The 16,574-nt window shown below is 43.4% G+C and overlaps 1 protein-coding gene and 1 long non-coding RNA gene across 3 annotated transcripts in view; one reads left to right on the top strand and one right to left on the bottom strand.

The window, feature by feature from the left end:
• The window catches only part of WNT3 (Wnt family member 3), a 52,333-nt gene extending 40,091 nt beyond the window's left edge, over nt 1-12,242 (bottom strand). For both annotated transcript variants that reach the window (XM_074892272.1, XM_074892273.1), the window contains exon 1: nt 12,119-12,242. In XM_074892272.1, coding sequence (XP_074748373.1) covers nt 12,119-12,198 — 80 coding nt within the window. In that variant the 5' untranslated portion in view covers nt 12,199-12,242. The remainder of the gene's footprint in view (nt 1-12,118) is intronic.
• Nucleotides 12,243-12,328: 86 nt separating this feature from the next.
• Nucleotides 12,329-16,336, top strand: LOC141953585 (uncharacterized). The gene is made up of 3 exons (XR_012631932.1): nt 12,329-12,468; nt 12,667-12,720; nt 15,983-16,336. It is a non-coding gene; the product is annotated as an uncharacterized LOC141953585 (long non-coding RNA).
• The last annotated feature ends 238 nt before the right edge of the window (nt 16,337-16,574 follow it).

Genomic DNA, 16,574 nt, shown 5'->3' with positions numbered 1-16,574 from the left:
AACTAGCTCATTTAGTGTGTAGGTGACGGTGCTATCACCGGTGTGTCTCCCTACTGTCTGGCTGCTCCTAATTCTCCTTGTAGTGTGTTTGTGCAAGCTCTCATTTATCTGATCAAAGGTTGAGCAAGGGTTGCCCCCAAGGTATGAGACCACTGTTCATGATAACACTGTGAAGACTGCAGACACAGCCCCGGAAGACAGGGGGTGAGACTCCTTCAGGGGTTTTGGTAGAACCTAAGTCCCCAGAACTATGTTCCTGAACATTGCACCACTGTTGGCCCACAAAAGCCACAAAGGAGATCTTTGTTTCTGGAGATCTTATTTTTAGGAGATTTACAGGAAAAAGTGAGGAAACTGAAATGAAAAGTAAAAATATACAGATAACCATAACTCAGTGTACTACATAAACTACTTGTCAAGCAGAAATCAGATGGATTTCATTAAAAACTTATTAAGGTGATTTGGTTGTTACCAAAGATAATGAGGCCAGAGCACATACAATGCAATAATAATTCAGAATTTAAAAAGACAATGGAAAATCTTTTGCAACAATGAACACAAACAGAAAAAACCTTAAGTATTGAAAGCATCAGCAGTCATGGGAAACATCTATTAGGAAATCAGGTGAAAAACCAGATCAGTGATGAGGGAATTGCACAGCTGAAGCCTTGGCTATCTCTGCTATTGGTTGAAATCTGGGCTGGAGGCTGAAAGAGTAAATCCTACAAGAAAATTAATGATTTTATGAGGTTAACAGATAAGTCTGGACTCAGCTGCATTGTACATGCAGATAATGAGAGTCATCCAGTGTACTGCAGACATTTCAGCTGACACCATTGTCCTGGTCTGTCACAATAGTCCAAGGAGAAAAATAAGCACTGATCTCATTTTAGACCTCTGCAAGTAAAGCCCAAGCTGCAAATGTGCCACTGTCAGTAAGGCAACTAGCTAAGATGAAGCTACGTGCACTGCAGATATCTCCAGTGGGAGGAGTAGGGAGCTGAGGGGCACTTGTTAGGACTCCACTGGAGCTGTGAAAAGCCCCTGTGACATTTTTCAAGGATCACTGCAAATTTCTTAATTACAATTCTTCACAATTTCTAGAAAGCAACTGCAGGAAAACTGGATGACTATGAAACATAGAAATGGCTTCAGAATAAAAAAAAAAAAAATCAAGATTTTATCACCCAACACTCACCCCTTCTGTTTTAAACTTGCAAGGTCTATTTTTGAAAAGGCGGAAGAAGATCTCCAGTGTCTGAGCCAATGCGGTGCTAGAGGGGCTCAGGGAAAGTGTTTCTCATTCAAAAATGAAAGGTGCAAGTACTGGGAAAGGTGCCAGTTAGACTTGATTAGATTTGTAAGATTAATTAAAACCAGACAGGTTCAGAGAATAGTGAAAAAGACAAATTAGCAAATTAGCAAATCAGGAAACCTATCTTTAGAAAAGGAATTAGAAACAGTTTGGCTCCTTTATCATAGCAAATTTGCTTATCAAAGCATAGTTCTTTCATGTTTTCAGAGACGGCGGAGCAACTACAATAACAGTCCTGGTGATCATCATTTTTGTTACAGGGTAAATATTCCATTTTTCAAGCCTGTGCAGTAGGAGCCCTTTCAGCCAAGCATGGCTCGCAGTTTCTTTCTTAGGTGACAGTGGAGGTTTTCTTGACTAACCTGCATCAGCACTAGCCTATCTGTCTACTGAATATGTTGGATGTACGATCTGGAAACAGGCATCCTCTAGCTAGGGTCATGTGTTAGACAAGGAAGACAAGATATATTTGTAAAGGACCACTGTCTTACCCAGTGTATTTCAACTACTTTCTGTTTTGGGGTTAGTTTGGAATTTTTAAGCAGTCCTGTCTACACTCCTAGTCAGAATAAATGGCCCAGGTGGCCAAGAAAGCCAACGGCATCCTGGCTTGGCTTGTATTAGAAATAGTGTGACCAGCAGAAGCAGGGAGGTGACAGTCCCCCTGTGCTCTGCACCGGTGAGGCCACACCTGGAGGGTTGTGTCCAGTTTTGGGCACCTCAATCCGAGGGAGATCTCGAGGTGCTGGAGCGAGTGCAGAGGAGGGTAACAAGGCTGGTGAAGGTCCTGGAGAATAAATCTTATGAGGAGCGATTGAAGGAGCTGGGACAGTTTAGTTTGAGGAGGAGAAGGCAAAGGAGGGACCTCATCACTCTCTACAGCTACTTGAAAGGACATTGTAGAGAGGTTGGTGCTGGTCTCTTCTCACAGGTGATTAGTGACAGAACAAGAGGGAACGGCTTTAAACTCAACAGGGGAGGTTCAGACTGGACATGAGGGAAAAATGTTTCCCAGAAAGAGTGGTCAGAGAGTGGAATAGGCTGCCCAGGCAGGGGGTGGAGTCCCCACCCCTGGGTGTGTTTAAGGGTCGTTTGGATGAGCTGTGGGGGGATGTGGGGTAGGGGAGAACTTTGTAGAGTCGGGCTGAGGGTTGGACTCGATGATCCCAAGGGCCTTTTCCAACCTGAATGATTCTGTGATTCTGTAAGAAACAGAGAGCTTCTGGACTGGAAAAAGTGGGAACTCTCAAGATATGCCTAAGCTTTCTTTTCAGGTATTATCATAGGAAAAGCTGTAAATCTTACACAGTCGATAGTGTTAAAAAGGCACTAAGTGTCAATCATGACACAGTTTCTCACCTATGCCCCATCCAGATATGGCTTTTATCCTGAAAACTTCAACAGCCTTAAATAACATAGACTGATATCAGAAGCTTTTCATTACATCCAGTATCACTGTAATATTACCTACAAACTTGAGTAAAATTAAACCACTTCCACTTGTAGATACAAAATGAACCTCAGATCAGGTCAACAAAATTAAGATTGCATCTGCCAACAGAAGGCTAAAATTAAACTTTAAATTAACTTAATATATATATTAATATTAACTATATATAATATATATTAATATATATATTTAGTTATATTAATATATATAAATATATACTATATAATATATATAATATGAATATATTATTAATATATAATTAATATAATTATATATAAATATATTAATATATTAATTATATAAAAATATATATAATTAATATAATTAATATAATATATATAATTAATATATAATATATATAATATATAATATATATAATATATATATTAATATAACTAAAAAATAAACTTAAAATTAAAATTTAAGGAACATGAGCTATAATTGTCTACACATGGGGTTTGTAAATTATACAGCCAAGATCCTGACAAATCCTTCCCATTTCAGATCCTTCAGGGGAATCTCTGATAGATCCACTGAGTGGTATTGGGAACTGAAGAAGAATAAGAAGAAGAATGAGAACATATGCAGGAGCTGGTGAACATCAAATTTGTCTCTTTCCAACAACAGCCAGTGGAAAATAGGTGTCTAGTCTGCAGACATTGGGTGGCTCCATCTACCAACAGAGGAAAGAGACCAAGTGATTTCATCCTTTCCAAAATCAGACCAAAGTAGACTTCCTGGAGATCTGCCTTATGGACAGGTATTGACAGACTATGCCTTGGTGATTTGCATACAATAGCATCCTACCTTTCTGTGAAAGAAATCCTGTTGCAATTCTCTTGCTATGGATCAGTATTTATAACTTTTTAGAGCTAGAACATTGAGCACGATTTCCATTACAAGCTCCATTTAGAGCCATTGCTTTTAGGAAACTGAGAGTAAGAGTATGGTTAAACAGAGAAGGAATGCCAGCCTACTGGATTTTTATTTCCAGGTTTGACCATATCTCCTGAGACATGATCATATCCATATGGACACAAATAAAATCCATTAATCCATCTTCAAAAAACCTTTGGTGTGAGCTTCATAATGTTGTAAAAATGATAATAGCTACCGAGAAGTATTTCTTGTATGGACAAAGGCCTTGACTTTCATCAAGAACTTTGGGTGTGTCCATACTGTTGAATGGCTGGACTCTGAATCCAGAATTCTTTCTATTTTAATGCTCAGAAATGCTCCATATTTGATATGCCGTCACATATTAAAACCAGCCAAACACCGGTCAGTGGGAAGACAGCAGCTAGCAGCTGCTAAGACTCCTACTAGATGTGCCTAGCTTGTTTTACTCAGGCCTGGCAAAAATATCAAAACAGGTTCAAGTTGAGCCAAATTGCCATAGATACTACTTTGACTCAACACAAGTCATGCAAATCAGATGTACAATGCTAAGAGAGTGTTAGCAGAGAGACATATCTAAACAAATGCCATTGCTAACCCAGCTGACTGATTTTTATAGGTTAAGCATGCACTGAATAGAGCAGCTTCGTTCTCATGATGCAAAAGGGATACTGCACTCTTGCTCACGTTGAGATCTATGTTGGCAGATCCACCAACAACTTCTGTGTCTGAACACTAGATGAGGTGTATTTCTAGATGACTGGCCTATCTGCTGTTGTGCCTTCAAAACTGAGATTTGTGGCACACAACAGATGAAGATATTTTTCAGTTGAATACATGACAGAGATAATTCAAAGCGCTGTGCATTATATCTACATATTTTCAGTACACAGCACAATTCTTTAATCTTTATTATTTCATATTTAAAGTTTGCTTCTTAGTTTTTTCAAACTAGTTGCTTGAACATTTTCCTGCCTTTCCATACAAAATCCAGCCAATAGTTGAACTGTTTGACCTGGCAGTGGAAAGGCCTGACGAGCATCACTGAGACCCTATCACCAATGTCAGGTGGAACATAACCTTCTACCTCCTGGCTACCAGCCCCAGTGAGTATGTGGGCAGAGTTCATTTGGCCTCTGGGACAACAGTGGAAACCAAGTGCCCTCAAAGTGTCAGCTAAACTATGAAAGTGTAATTTAAAAGTCAGAAGTGGTTTAGTGACCTTAGAGTCATGTCCTCTGAGGGCTCAGACTGCCCAGCTCTGTACTGTGCCTGCAGAGAGGGAGGAAGGGCTGAAGGCATTCTTGCATCTCTCCTTGGCTCACACACCCAGTAAAGCAGCGACTGCACGACAGGAGCTGGAGCTCAACAGAGCCAAGATAGATGCAGCGAGAAAGCATTAACTAAAGACCTGTCATGACCTAGCTGGAGTGGAAATGACTCATATCTGGGCACAGATGTGTAGCATACAGCAGCGTGACTTGAGTGACCATCAGGTTTCTCCTTGGCATGTGTGTGTCGGGCCATATGTTGCCATCGTAAGCCTTGGGCTGTCACATGGGTGAGAGTTGCTTAGTTGTGCTTAGGGTGCTAATGAAGGCCCCACTACCCATTAAACATACTCTGGAGATCGAATAATCCAGGATCTGTCTAACACTTTGCATCTTTTGTAGCACTGCTGTTGGCTTCAGCAAAGTGTTTATCACACTCAAAGAAATGATGGCTGAGAGGATCCCTGAAGGTCTCTAGTCCAAGCACCTGCTCAGAGTAGAACACTCCCCAGCACCAGCCCAGGGCAGGCAGGGCTTCATGCAGTTGAGTCTTGCAAATGTCCAAGGACAGCGCCTCCTTACCTCCGTGAACACCTGGCTCAGGGCCACACCATGCTGAAGCAAGGAAGGTCTCCTCATGCAAGCAGGAACCTCTGAAGTCCCAGCTTGTGGCAATTGCCCTTTGCTATATTGTTCAACACTACAGAGAAAAGATTGGCTCTATCATATTTGTAAGAGCTCTTCAAGAAGCCATAGGCTGCTGTTGAACAGCCCTCAGTCTCCTCTTGGCCAGACTAAATGAGCCCGGGTCCCACCACCTTTCCTGGTGAGTCACGTGCCCCACATCCTCACCATCTTGGAAGCACCCACTGGTCACTCTCCAGTTTCTCTTCATCCCTCCTGAGCTGGCAAGGGGACACTTCTCAACACAGTATTACAGTTGCCCCAAATGCCAAGCAGAGGATGACAGCTCCCTTAAATCTGCTGCCCACACTTCTCCCAGTGTAGCCCAGCACACAGTTCGTTCTGTTTGTGATGAGGACAACTGTGAGTTCATGTTCCTGCTGTCAACCACTGACACCAGTTCCCTGCCCGCATACATGCAACTGTGTCGGTGGGGTTCACACCCGGGTCTCTATCTGACCACATCAAGGTGAGTGTTGACATATAGCTGGGGAAGTAAGTCAGCATGTAGAACAACTGGCGTGTCAGTTCACCTGTTGATGGCCTCCAGCATCCCCAACACCACCTGAGCGGAGACTACTGGGTGGCCAGGAGTACCCCTCGTGCTCTTGCAAGGTGCTTCACTGTGTCAAATGCTGCTTATACTGAAAGGTTCAAATGAAAAGCAATCAGTTTGCAATTAAATGGCCTCTTAAAAGCTTTTTGTGACCACTTAAATTTACTTCTGAATTTAGTAACAAGACGGGTAACAAATTTCTGGCTTAAGGGCAGAAATGCTTTTAAGTCTTCTCCCTGTGTTCATCTGGCTCCAGGCTTGTGTTGGCCCTGCAGGTCAGAGTGGGTCCCTGGGACCAGGACACTCCAGGAGACATGAGTTGTCAGTTTTTGAGGGAATGAGACTTCCTGATATTTAGGGAAGTGCATACATTTCTTCTTGCTCTGTACTGTTGTGTTCTCGTAGCATTTTGAAGCTGTTGCTGAACTCAGGACTCCACTGCACTGCACTCTGCCATGCAGGGAGGAGAGAAAGCCAACAAGAGAAGCCACCTGGCCATGCTAAGACTCTGCCAACACCTGTGGTATGTTGAGGTCCACAAGGCTGTACATCCTCAGAAGCTCTCCTCTGGCAATGACTAGGGCTGCCCATGTGTGTTTGCTGTACAGGACAGATGATGAATCTGAATTCCAGCTTGAAAAGCTCTTTCTTTCATGGCATGGACTAACCATCCCATTTGGCAGGGTGGTGATATGGATGCCCACTAGCCACGCCTGGCTGTGTAAAATGCTAAAGAAAACCTTTAAGACCACAAGATCCTGAGCGCTTGTGGCTATTTAGTTATTGACAGCTCTTTTCATGAGCGGCCACACGCCACTCCAGCATCTCTCCTCATTACCTTTGGCCTCACGGCAATCCCCAGGTAGCTTCACCTACAGACAAGCTTTGACACATGTAGGGGCAGCCGTCTGCGGCATTACCCACCAGACGCCGGCGGGTGTTAACACCCCTGCAGCAGCGTCAGCAGAAGGCGACGTGTGGTTTATGCGTCAGCTCTTCCAGTTCAGAGCTTCACGTGCCAGCGCAGGCCACTGGTAGAGGTGCTTTGGCTTCGTGTGCCAGACCGGGAGCCAGAGCAGCACCTCTGGGCTTGCACAGTGAGTGCCGTCAGCTCTGTCACTGACAAACTCCATCATTATCTTAGTCATTTTTCCCCAGAACTGCATTTTAAGCTGTAGGAAAATTTTATGTGGGGTCTTTTTCTTCCTTTGTAGTGCTACAGCAGCTGGATTTGCATCAGGAAATCCACTCTCATAGTCTGATGCAATTTTATTTGTTTCGAATAAAGCTTTAAGGGCCACATGCCTGTAACAGAACACAGGCTACAGGTTATAAATGTTTTGAACCTTCAGAAAATGAAAAAAACAAGACTGCCAAGAGAATGAGGTCTCCCATTCATTACAGCAAGGTGAGACACTGAAAGCTAAAGAAGACAAGTTACATGTCATCTCAGACTACATCTACATGCAAATGGTTTTCACATACAGGTTTTTCCTAATGAGGAAGCTACTGTGGGACCAGTGAAAACATGTTTTTAAGTTTCTATCTGCCGCTTCCTAGGGGCCCAAGGCCACTGGGATCCTCAGCCAGGTGCCAAAGCCTCCAGCTTCCCCTGCAAACATTTCTGAGGGATAGAAATAAAATTTAATAACATATGATGGACAAAACCATTCTTCCAGTTGCCAGGTCATTTGCTGAGGCCAACAAATGCTGGATGGGAAAATGCACTTGGTGAGAGTCAGAGTTATGGGCAGTGACCTATTAATATTATGTCTTGAGGAATGATGAGAGGAGTGGGGCTGAGTTTTTTACTCCCTGTTTACACCAGTGACTCCAAATCTGGCTCATTTCTCCAGGCTAGTGACACACCAGAGGTTTTCAAGAGTTTTTGGTGAATGATGCTCATGGAACAGGAGAGCATTTGGTGTTTCTTTTCAGTTCATAGGTGGAGTTGTCTCACTGATTGTCTTTTTCAGCCCCTGCACATGTATTAGCATCCTGGGAGCAGTTTCTGCTTGTTTTCTGGGCCACAATATCTCTGTTGGCCTGCACTGACACAGCTCTGGCCATGGACTAGAGTTTCATCTAAATTCTCTCAGGACTGTACTAGAAAGCTCTGGGCCCATCCATCAGTCTGTCTATATGCTGCATTGACCAGTCTTTCATACCTTGATCCCTCCCAACCCCAATGACTCAGACTCTGTTATCTGTACTGTCATTGGGGTATTTGGGATTAAAAAAATGACTGCAGTTGTGATCAGTGTCACCACCACTCGTTCTGCTGGCACCTAAAAAGGCTATTGGCATGACCCATGACTGCTGCTGCAGGGCTGGGGTGCCAGTCACAGCCCCGTTGCCCACTTTGCTTCCATCCATACCATCCCTGTATGGACGAGTCTGGAAGAGCAGCAGTCCTGGTCTCCGTGGACTCACGACATCTGTCTATTTCTTCCTTCTCTGCCTCTCTTTTAGCAGCAGTAACCCAGACAGCATAAGTGTTGGACACATATCTGAGGAAGCTTTTGTTGGCTTCAGCTCCTCTTGTCAGCACTCTCGCAGGCAGCATTTAGATGACCTTTTCCTGTCTGTGCCCCATTTGTTCCTTTTCACTGCTGTAATAAGATGGAGCCATGTGAAGAAGGGTTGGACCTATGGCAAAATGCCACCCCTGTTCACTGAAAATTGCATCTACAGTCTGTGCTACCCCTGGACATTGCTCAGGCATTGCCTGGGAAAATGCTAGTTGGTCGGGGACAAGATGATGTCAGGGAGTGGCTAGCAATCAAACAGGCTGGACTGCAAACCCTCCTCTTGGCTTTGCAGCCCAGTGGCTCCACCTTCCTGCTGCCACCAGTGAGCCTGGACACTGCAGATCTGGATTTGCACTGCAGAGTCCTCCCCTTGCATGCCGTCTGTCCAGACTGCTCCCCGTGCCAAGAGCTGATGCCTTCAGCCTCACTGCCTTGCATATAACGCTTCACCACTGAGGCCAAGGGCAGGATCCGCCCTTCAGCATGATGGTGTGCAAGCTGGAGGGGTGCTGTTGAGTTATGCTCTCTCTAGATAATATAACCAGATGGCCAGCATCCTTCCTGGCCCCTCTAAAAATACAACTCAGTGCAAACCCTCAGCAACTTCATCTTTTTGCTTTTATCCCTTCCACTGCACTGCTGTTGACGTTGTGCTTGCTGGCATTGTCTGACTGCACTATGGAGCTGCCAGATTATTCCAGCCACCCCTAAACCCATTTACAAGGTGCCAAGACCCTGTTCTCATTGCACTTTTTTCCTTGTGCACATTAGACACTTTTTCCCCACTACAGGAATAAACGTTTTTCCTATTTGTGCCCCAAAGCAGAGATGTTCTGTTTTGATTTTGCTGTCAAAATATTCCCTAGACAGTAGAAAAGTATCTAGAAAGGTTGCACCGGCAGGCTGGACACTGTCTGTCAGCAGTCTGTGGGTCCTGAACAGTCTTCCTGAATGTCTCGTATTTAGCAGAGGTGGGTTTAGCTGAGGATAAGGAAGCACTGATGATCTTTGGTCCAACCTGGTCTGGAGGGGTGCAGGAGCCCAGTGCAGGGGACGGGGCTGATGCTGTGCCCCATCTTTGCTTCCCTCACCTTGTTTTGGGGTGTGTAGAACCCTGCAAGTGGGACATTCCCCAAGGTCTGCTCTGTGCCTGCCTAAAGATCAGAGGATCAGGAAGACAACTGGAAAAAGATGATTTTTTTAAGAGTATCACACCATGCCAGAGCACACTGTGCATAAGATCTCAGCTCCACAGAGCAGATATTCAAAGCCCTCAGTGGGACTGAAGGATATATTTCATTTTGTGTGCTGTGGGAAGCATTGTATCTGCCCGAGCAGTCGGGGAGCCCTGGCCCAGATATTTCTGTGTTTCTGCTCCCTCAGCCTTCAAGAAACCTCTAAAATCCTATGCTATTTTTGACAGCCCCTCAACCCTACGTGGGGCATCTCATCATATCCCCCCAGTGCAGCGGAGAGTCTCTGGCGCTTCAGTATTACCAGAATCTCCAAAAAATTTGCAAGATGCAGATCTATTGAATAAAATTCTGCAGATAGCTTGTTTGAGTCCCTCCTTTCCCATGGATGCTGCTTGCCATGCCCCTGGTGTTTCTGTACTACATGCCCTCTGTATTGTTCATTTTGGGTGAACTTGCAAGGATTTTGGAGAGGGCAGGGACATGGGGCAGACACCTGTCTGCAGCATCTTCTCCTGAAAACAAGGAGAGACATTTTGCTCACTGAGACGTTTTTGCATCATGGGGAAAAAACAGACCTTTTCGTCAAGAAGATTTCAGTTCCTTGCTCTGAGAGTGGAAACCCTCCTTGATTTGGGCATTAAATCCTGGTTTATATCAAAGCCTGAGGCAGGTCAGGAGCTGGTGAGACCCTGGGAGAGCTGATGTCACGGCAAGGTATCGTTGCCCCATGCAGATTCTTGTCTTTAGATCCAGCCATGTAATTTTGACCTGTTCTACAACCCACCGCGCACACCCGTTCAGACATGCCGGTCCCCAGATGAAGGAGAAAAGGGATGTAAGGAATCAAAGTGATGCTGTCTATATTTCAGTAGGCTCCCCTGCCCCAGGCTTAGGTCCTGAAGTTAGGCAGCCACGCTCAGGGCGAGGAAATAATTTAATTCTTCAGGAAAACATGCTGTGATTTAGCCATTTCATGAACCTGCGTAGCTTTTAAACGCTTCCTAAGCGTGGACTTCTCATTGTACTCTCAGTCTTTCTCTACTGGAACTGCACATTTTCATTCTTAAAGTCCGCAGTAATAAGCTGATTATTAAAAGAAAATTGTCTTTTCCCTTCTGATTTCTAAATATTCCCAGACATGGCAGTCCATTTCCAAGTTCACTCCCACCTACTTCTTGCCATCTCCATGTTGGCACTGAAAGGATCTAATTCAGTAATAAAAAAAAAGACTTTTCTGGAAAGGCGAAAATAACCCAAGAATCTCAGTAGCACCAAATTCCAACATCTCCCTCTTTGCCCTACAGATCATTAGGCTTACAGCCCCTACCTGGCACATACAGAAACTTAACGAGATATATTCCAATGAGAAATCCTACACGATAAAGAGAGAAATTAACTGAAATATTCTGTTATGCAACTCACTGTCTGCTGTGTTTAAATGACCTGAAATGTTTTATTCTGTATTTTTTGTTCTAAAGTGCTTCCATTAACATTTTGTTAACATATTTATTTATATACTGTTTATTTTTAAAATAAGTAACTCAGGTTACTTATCAGCCACATTATAAGATATAACCTATTCTTTTAAAAATTATTTTTATTGTTGGTACAAGGAAATAAGTGACATTTCCATAATTAAAAAGAACAAAAATCTATCTTTGAGGAATTTTGCTAATGAATATTTTCTCAGGTGCCATTTGCGTTCTCAGCTTATTTGCCGGACTAAATTCACATGACAGAATACAACAAAAGAACAGAAAGAAGTCCAAAAACTGCAGCAGCCAAAAAGAAAATAGAATTAATTTTTTTTTTAAAGGATCGATCACAGATTAATGGAAAGGAAGAAAATACCTGCTACACAGTTATGCAACAGACAAAATTCCTATTGCACAAGAAAATAAAAATGCAACCTTTTACATCTAAAACAAATGCCTATTGCTACAGAGGCGAAAATGGAGAAATTAAGAGTGGTGGGGAAGACTCCATTTGCGTAAAGGGAAACCTAGACATTGCCCCTTAAAAATAACCCCCAAACTTTTCATTAATTACTGGTCAAATCTGAAGAAATTATGCCTAGAATCAAACATGCAGTTGTGGCCAAATCAGCAGGGCGAAGGGTGAAAAGGAAGGAACACGCATACACACAAATCCCATAGCTAATAATTAATTAATTCATTAATCAATCATAGAAAGAGGGAAGGGGGGGAAGGAATCTTACCACCAAATTGGGTAACCGGCTAAGACCTTTGTGCCATTGAAGAGAAAAGATAAAATTAGTCCAAGCAGGTGGTAATCCATTAGTCCAGGCTGGTGCAAGGGGAAAATCTCAGCGAAGTTTTCAGAAAAACATTAAGTGCGAAAATGAAGAATCCCCCTCCTTCCAGGAAAAAAAAAAAAAAAAAAAAAAAAAAAGAGTTAAACAAAGTCCCTTGTAGTGCGGATGACTTTCTGGCTTGTCAGAAACACACCTCTCCAAGCCTTTTCCCTGTAGATCATCCAAAAGCGTCTATTAAAAAGTGCAGGGCTTGGGGATGTCAGCAGGCAGCCAATCAGACCGCATGGCCCAAGGTAAGGGATGAGTCTCAGCTCAGGGCTGTCAATCATGCTCTCCTCCCCCTCCACCCCACAACTTTGTTCCTAGCCCTCACTTCCACAGACAAACCCTCTTTGCAAGAGACTTTACTGGGGCAGTGAGATTTTTTGGTGTTTGTTTGTTTTGGTTTTTTTTTTTTTAATTTTAAATTTTTTGTTTTTATTTTCACTTAGAAACCCAGGATGCACAGACCCTGCTTCTGGCTTGGCATGCCAAGACTTTGCAAGGTAAGGGTGAAGGGTGACTGCGATTGTGCTTAATCTCACGGTGGGGGTGAGATAGACAACTTATTCTTTAGATGGAGAGGGAGGTGAACATTAACCCTTGCAGGAGGCAGAGCTAATGGGAGCACCAAAGAGGCAGAATAACTCTCTGAAAGTGTTGATGTGAGCCATGTGGGCAAAACTGGTTATAAACTTTAAATGAAATCTTCACTGCCCAGGTTTTTCAAAGTGTGTGGGTGGAATGGATGGCGGGGAGAAGCAGTGGCAGCCTGGTTTTCTATTGAGAAAAAAAAGCCATGTCATAGTGAGAGTGGAGCAGGCGGACGGGAAGATGTCCCATTAATGAATTTCTAGTGGAGTGCATCTCTGGATGCAGAAAGATGAAAATATTATTAAAAACCCACACATGTAATTAAAAAAATAAATCACAAGGTCTATCACTTCTCTAAAGTTGCAAATAGACCCAGCAAAGGTTTTTCTTGAAAACCTTTGTTATTGCATAGAGACACTGTTTTTACAGGAGCTATTGTGTCAGAGTAGCAGGTCTTAGGGATGATGCAACAGAATGGGACAAAGAAATGGGAGAAGTCAAAAAAAGTTTCTTTTGCTCATAAAGCATCCTCAGCAATCACAGCTCTATTGCCTGCAGTGGAGCTGCCCACTTTGTAACCACCTGGAGATTAGGTGCTTTAGGAGCAGCCATTAAATCAATTTATTGCAGTGATGGCTGTAACAGAGCTCCAAGGTCCTATCTTGGGCAGCCCAATGCATCTCATGGCTTTGAAAGTTGTAGACCTTCTCCTGATATTAAGGCTCTGGGTACAAATGCATTCCTTGTTGTTATTTAATGACTAGGATACACCTGCCTCATGCCTCTGTCTTTCCTGATTCCCAGTTCTTACAGATTTTAGTGTATTTGGACACTGAGTTAGTGCAGAGCTGCTCTCACAAGTGGTAACTGGTTTCCCAGCCATCATGATCCAAGAGAGGACATCTACCAACTTTTTGCTCTGTGCCTTACCTCTTCATCAGTTCCTGCATCTGCTGCAAGGACTATGAGGCCAAGCTTCTCCAGACAACTGTTTTTTCCATCTGTCTGTGACCCATCATAGATGTTAAACATGGCTTGTTCCTCCTGTGGGATTTCAAATCCCAAAGGGTATATTGGGTGTAGTCTATCCTGGCATATCTCCTACCTGGCACCAGCTATGCTTTGTTGAATGCAATCACTTGGGTTTAAGAAAACAGTGATTTTCAAATAGCGTTTGGAGACACATGGATTTAATCTGTTTCACTAAATTAAACACTACCTGGCAATGTTCTCCAGAATTATTGTCCATATTTTTAGCTATGAAGCATGGACCCTGGCATGGGTCTGACCTGGCCAACTTGCACAGTCCTGAAGAAATTTTAGTTACAACTGGGGCTGCTAAACTGAGTTTAGCAGGATGGATGAAGGTGGTCCTGTGTGCCTGTGTCTCTGGTTCCAGTGCCAGGGAATGGTCACAGGCACTTTAAAATTGCCAGTTAAAGTAAGCCATGGAGTATGTGAATTTCCACTAAAGACCCTATAAGTCTACCTAACAAAAGCAGACCTTAAATTGCTACACAGGTTTGTACCTCTATTGGTGGATGTTTTGGAGTTGCACAAACAGAATAAGAGTTAAAAGTACTGAGTGAGAGAATTTCTGTCATTAAAATGTCAAACTGTTAGAGGCAGCAAAAGGAGAGACTGAAGTGAGATATCTCAGGTGATACTACAGGTGGCTGATATCCCATGGAAGAGGACGGAAAATCCCCAACACTGCAGAAGTCCAATGGGGAAAAGATTTTGAAATCTGAACTGAATGATTGGTTGGAGACCACCATCAGGGTCTTGGTGGCTGGGACATTCCTGTCCATCAGATATTGGGGAACAATACAAAGTGCTCTTTATCCATTTCTTGATGCTGGGATTTATAAATCAAACCAGTAACACGCTATAAAGTGCTTCCTCTGCAGACAGCCAAGTGGGGGAAAGTGACATAAGACCCAAACCCCAGAGACTTTATTTGCTGTTGTGCGTTGGGCAGAGTGTTGCTTTGGGAAGGACTGCATTACAAAAGCAGTGGAGATGTTAAAGCACCTACCCACACTCGAGTGACTGCCCAACATCATATTGATGAGGCCACAGACGGGTTTTGAAAGATCAACAACATGTTGGTAAACATTTGATCCCCAGCTCACTGAAGTCAAGGGAAAGCTCTCTATAGACTCTGACAGGTATCTGATGAAGTTTCTTGAGTTGCTTGTCCTCCCACACCTTTTAACTTCTCCCATCCGTTGCTCTCTTTGTCTGCTCTGAACATCATGGAGCGTTTGTCCCAGCATCATAAGGAATTCATGTTGTCCTACCTTTTGGGAAGAGACTGTGTTTCGAGAGTGTCTGCAGTTGCTTTGGTTTGGAGATCCTGTGAGATCCTGCGAGATCGAAGGTCCTTATTGTTTCTAACCCTGTTCACATGTGACTCATAGTGACTCTTGACTCCAAGTTTCTCCCACTGAAATGAGTAGAAAAATGAGTAGAAAAACAATGTAAGGTTTCAGTTGTGTCTTTGGTTGTATCATCCTAGACCCCCAATGCCTTAAAATGGCAGACATGTCTCACCAAAGAGTATGACCTGTCTCACAGGAATGAAGACTACGTTGTCTGTGAAATGAACAGACTTACTTTCAGTCTTCTCTGCTGTGAAATGAAAATCTGATGCGTACATGCTAAAATTATCCTGGGGATATTTCATGCTAGCCTGAACAAATATTTATAAGTTCTACAGCAAACATTAATTTTAAATGTAATTTCTAAGAGCAAATGACAGTTATCCAAAAGAGTACAATTTCGAAATTTCACTCATAGATGCCTCCTTGTGCTGCTGACTGACAGTTTTATTTACTGAGGGTCTTTTCAATCACATCAGTCTGTCTAGTTTGCAATATTGACTCTTATAGACCAGTTTCAATATGCCCAGAAATGAAAAAAATAGAGGAAGCTAGAGGTTTGGCTGCGCAAGAAAAGTCCTGTTGCCTTTATAATGTCAGTATAAAGGTCCTTCTGTATTGTGCTAACATTGTGGTACTGCAAACTCAACCACTGGAGGTGCCAAGGCATCCAAAGGGATCCTTTGGTTTGTTCTAACAACACTCCAGCAAAGGAGCATTGTAATCACATTGAAAACATGCCTCTCCTTCCCCTCAGTGCTCTAACTTTTGTAACTTTTCCTTCTTTTAGCTTTTCTTCCTTTCTCTGTCAGAATCTACCAGCAGGAAGAAACCAAGTGCCTGGGGAAGGTGACGGGACCATGTAGCCTCCTGGATTTGTTCTCAACGTGCGTTTCAACATACTGAGCCACTGATGAGTGTGAGACACCAGGAACTCAAACCCTTCCTGGTGCGGTTCAGCTGTCCTTGGTGGAATTACCTCACAGTTGGTGTGACATGAAGAGGATGACTCAGACCACACAGAAAAGGGCAAGAGACAGATGATGACCTGGGATGACCTGAAAGAGGGGCCTTAGATGCCTGATTCGGTGTGTTGGGGGAAGCAGAGAACATACAAAACCTGTGATCCATGGTTCAGCACGAAGCAATGGCATCAGAGTGATTGATTTGCAAGTCGACTCTGGTTCAGTGGTGGGAGGGTGGCTTAGCTGGGTGCTAGATGTTGAACTGCACATTTGGGCACTTCTGGGCATGGCCAGAAATAGGAACTGAGAAGGTGGGTCCCTTGGGACCACAGTCTTTAGGGTTTCAAGTCTTAGAAGCAGCTGAGTGTGTTGTTTTGAAGACCTAAATTTTGGTCTTAGTACCTAAAATGGAAGTAA

Source organism: Strix uralensis, chromosome 22 (assembly GCF_047716275.1).
Source record: "Strix uralensis isolate ZFMK-TIS-50842 chromosome 22, bStrUra1, whole genome shotgun sequence".
NCBI classification, from domain to species: domain Eukaryota; kingdom Metazoa; phylum Chordata; class Aves; order Strigiformes; family Strigidae; genus Strix; species Strix uralensis.
Note: the sequence above shows the minus strand (reverse complement) of the source record. Positions and strands in the feature narration are given on the sequence as shown.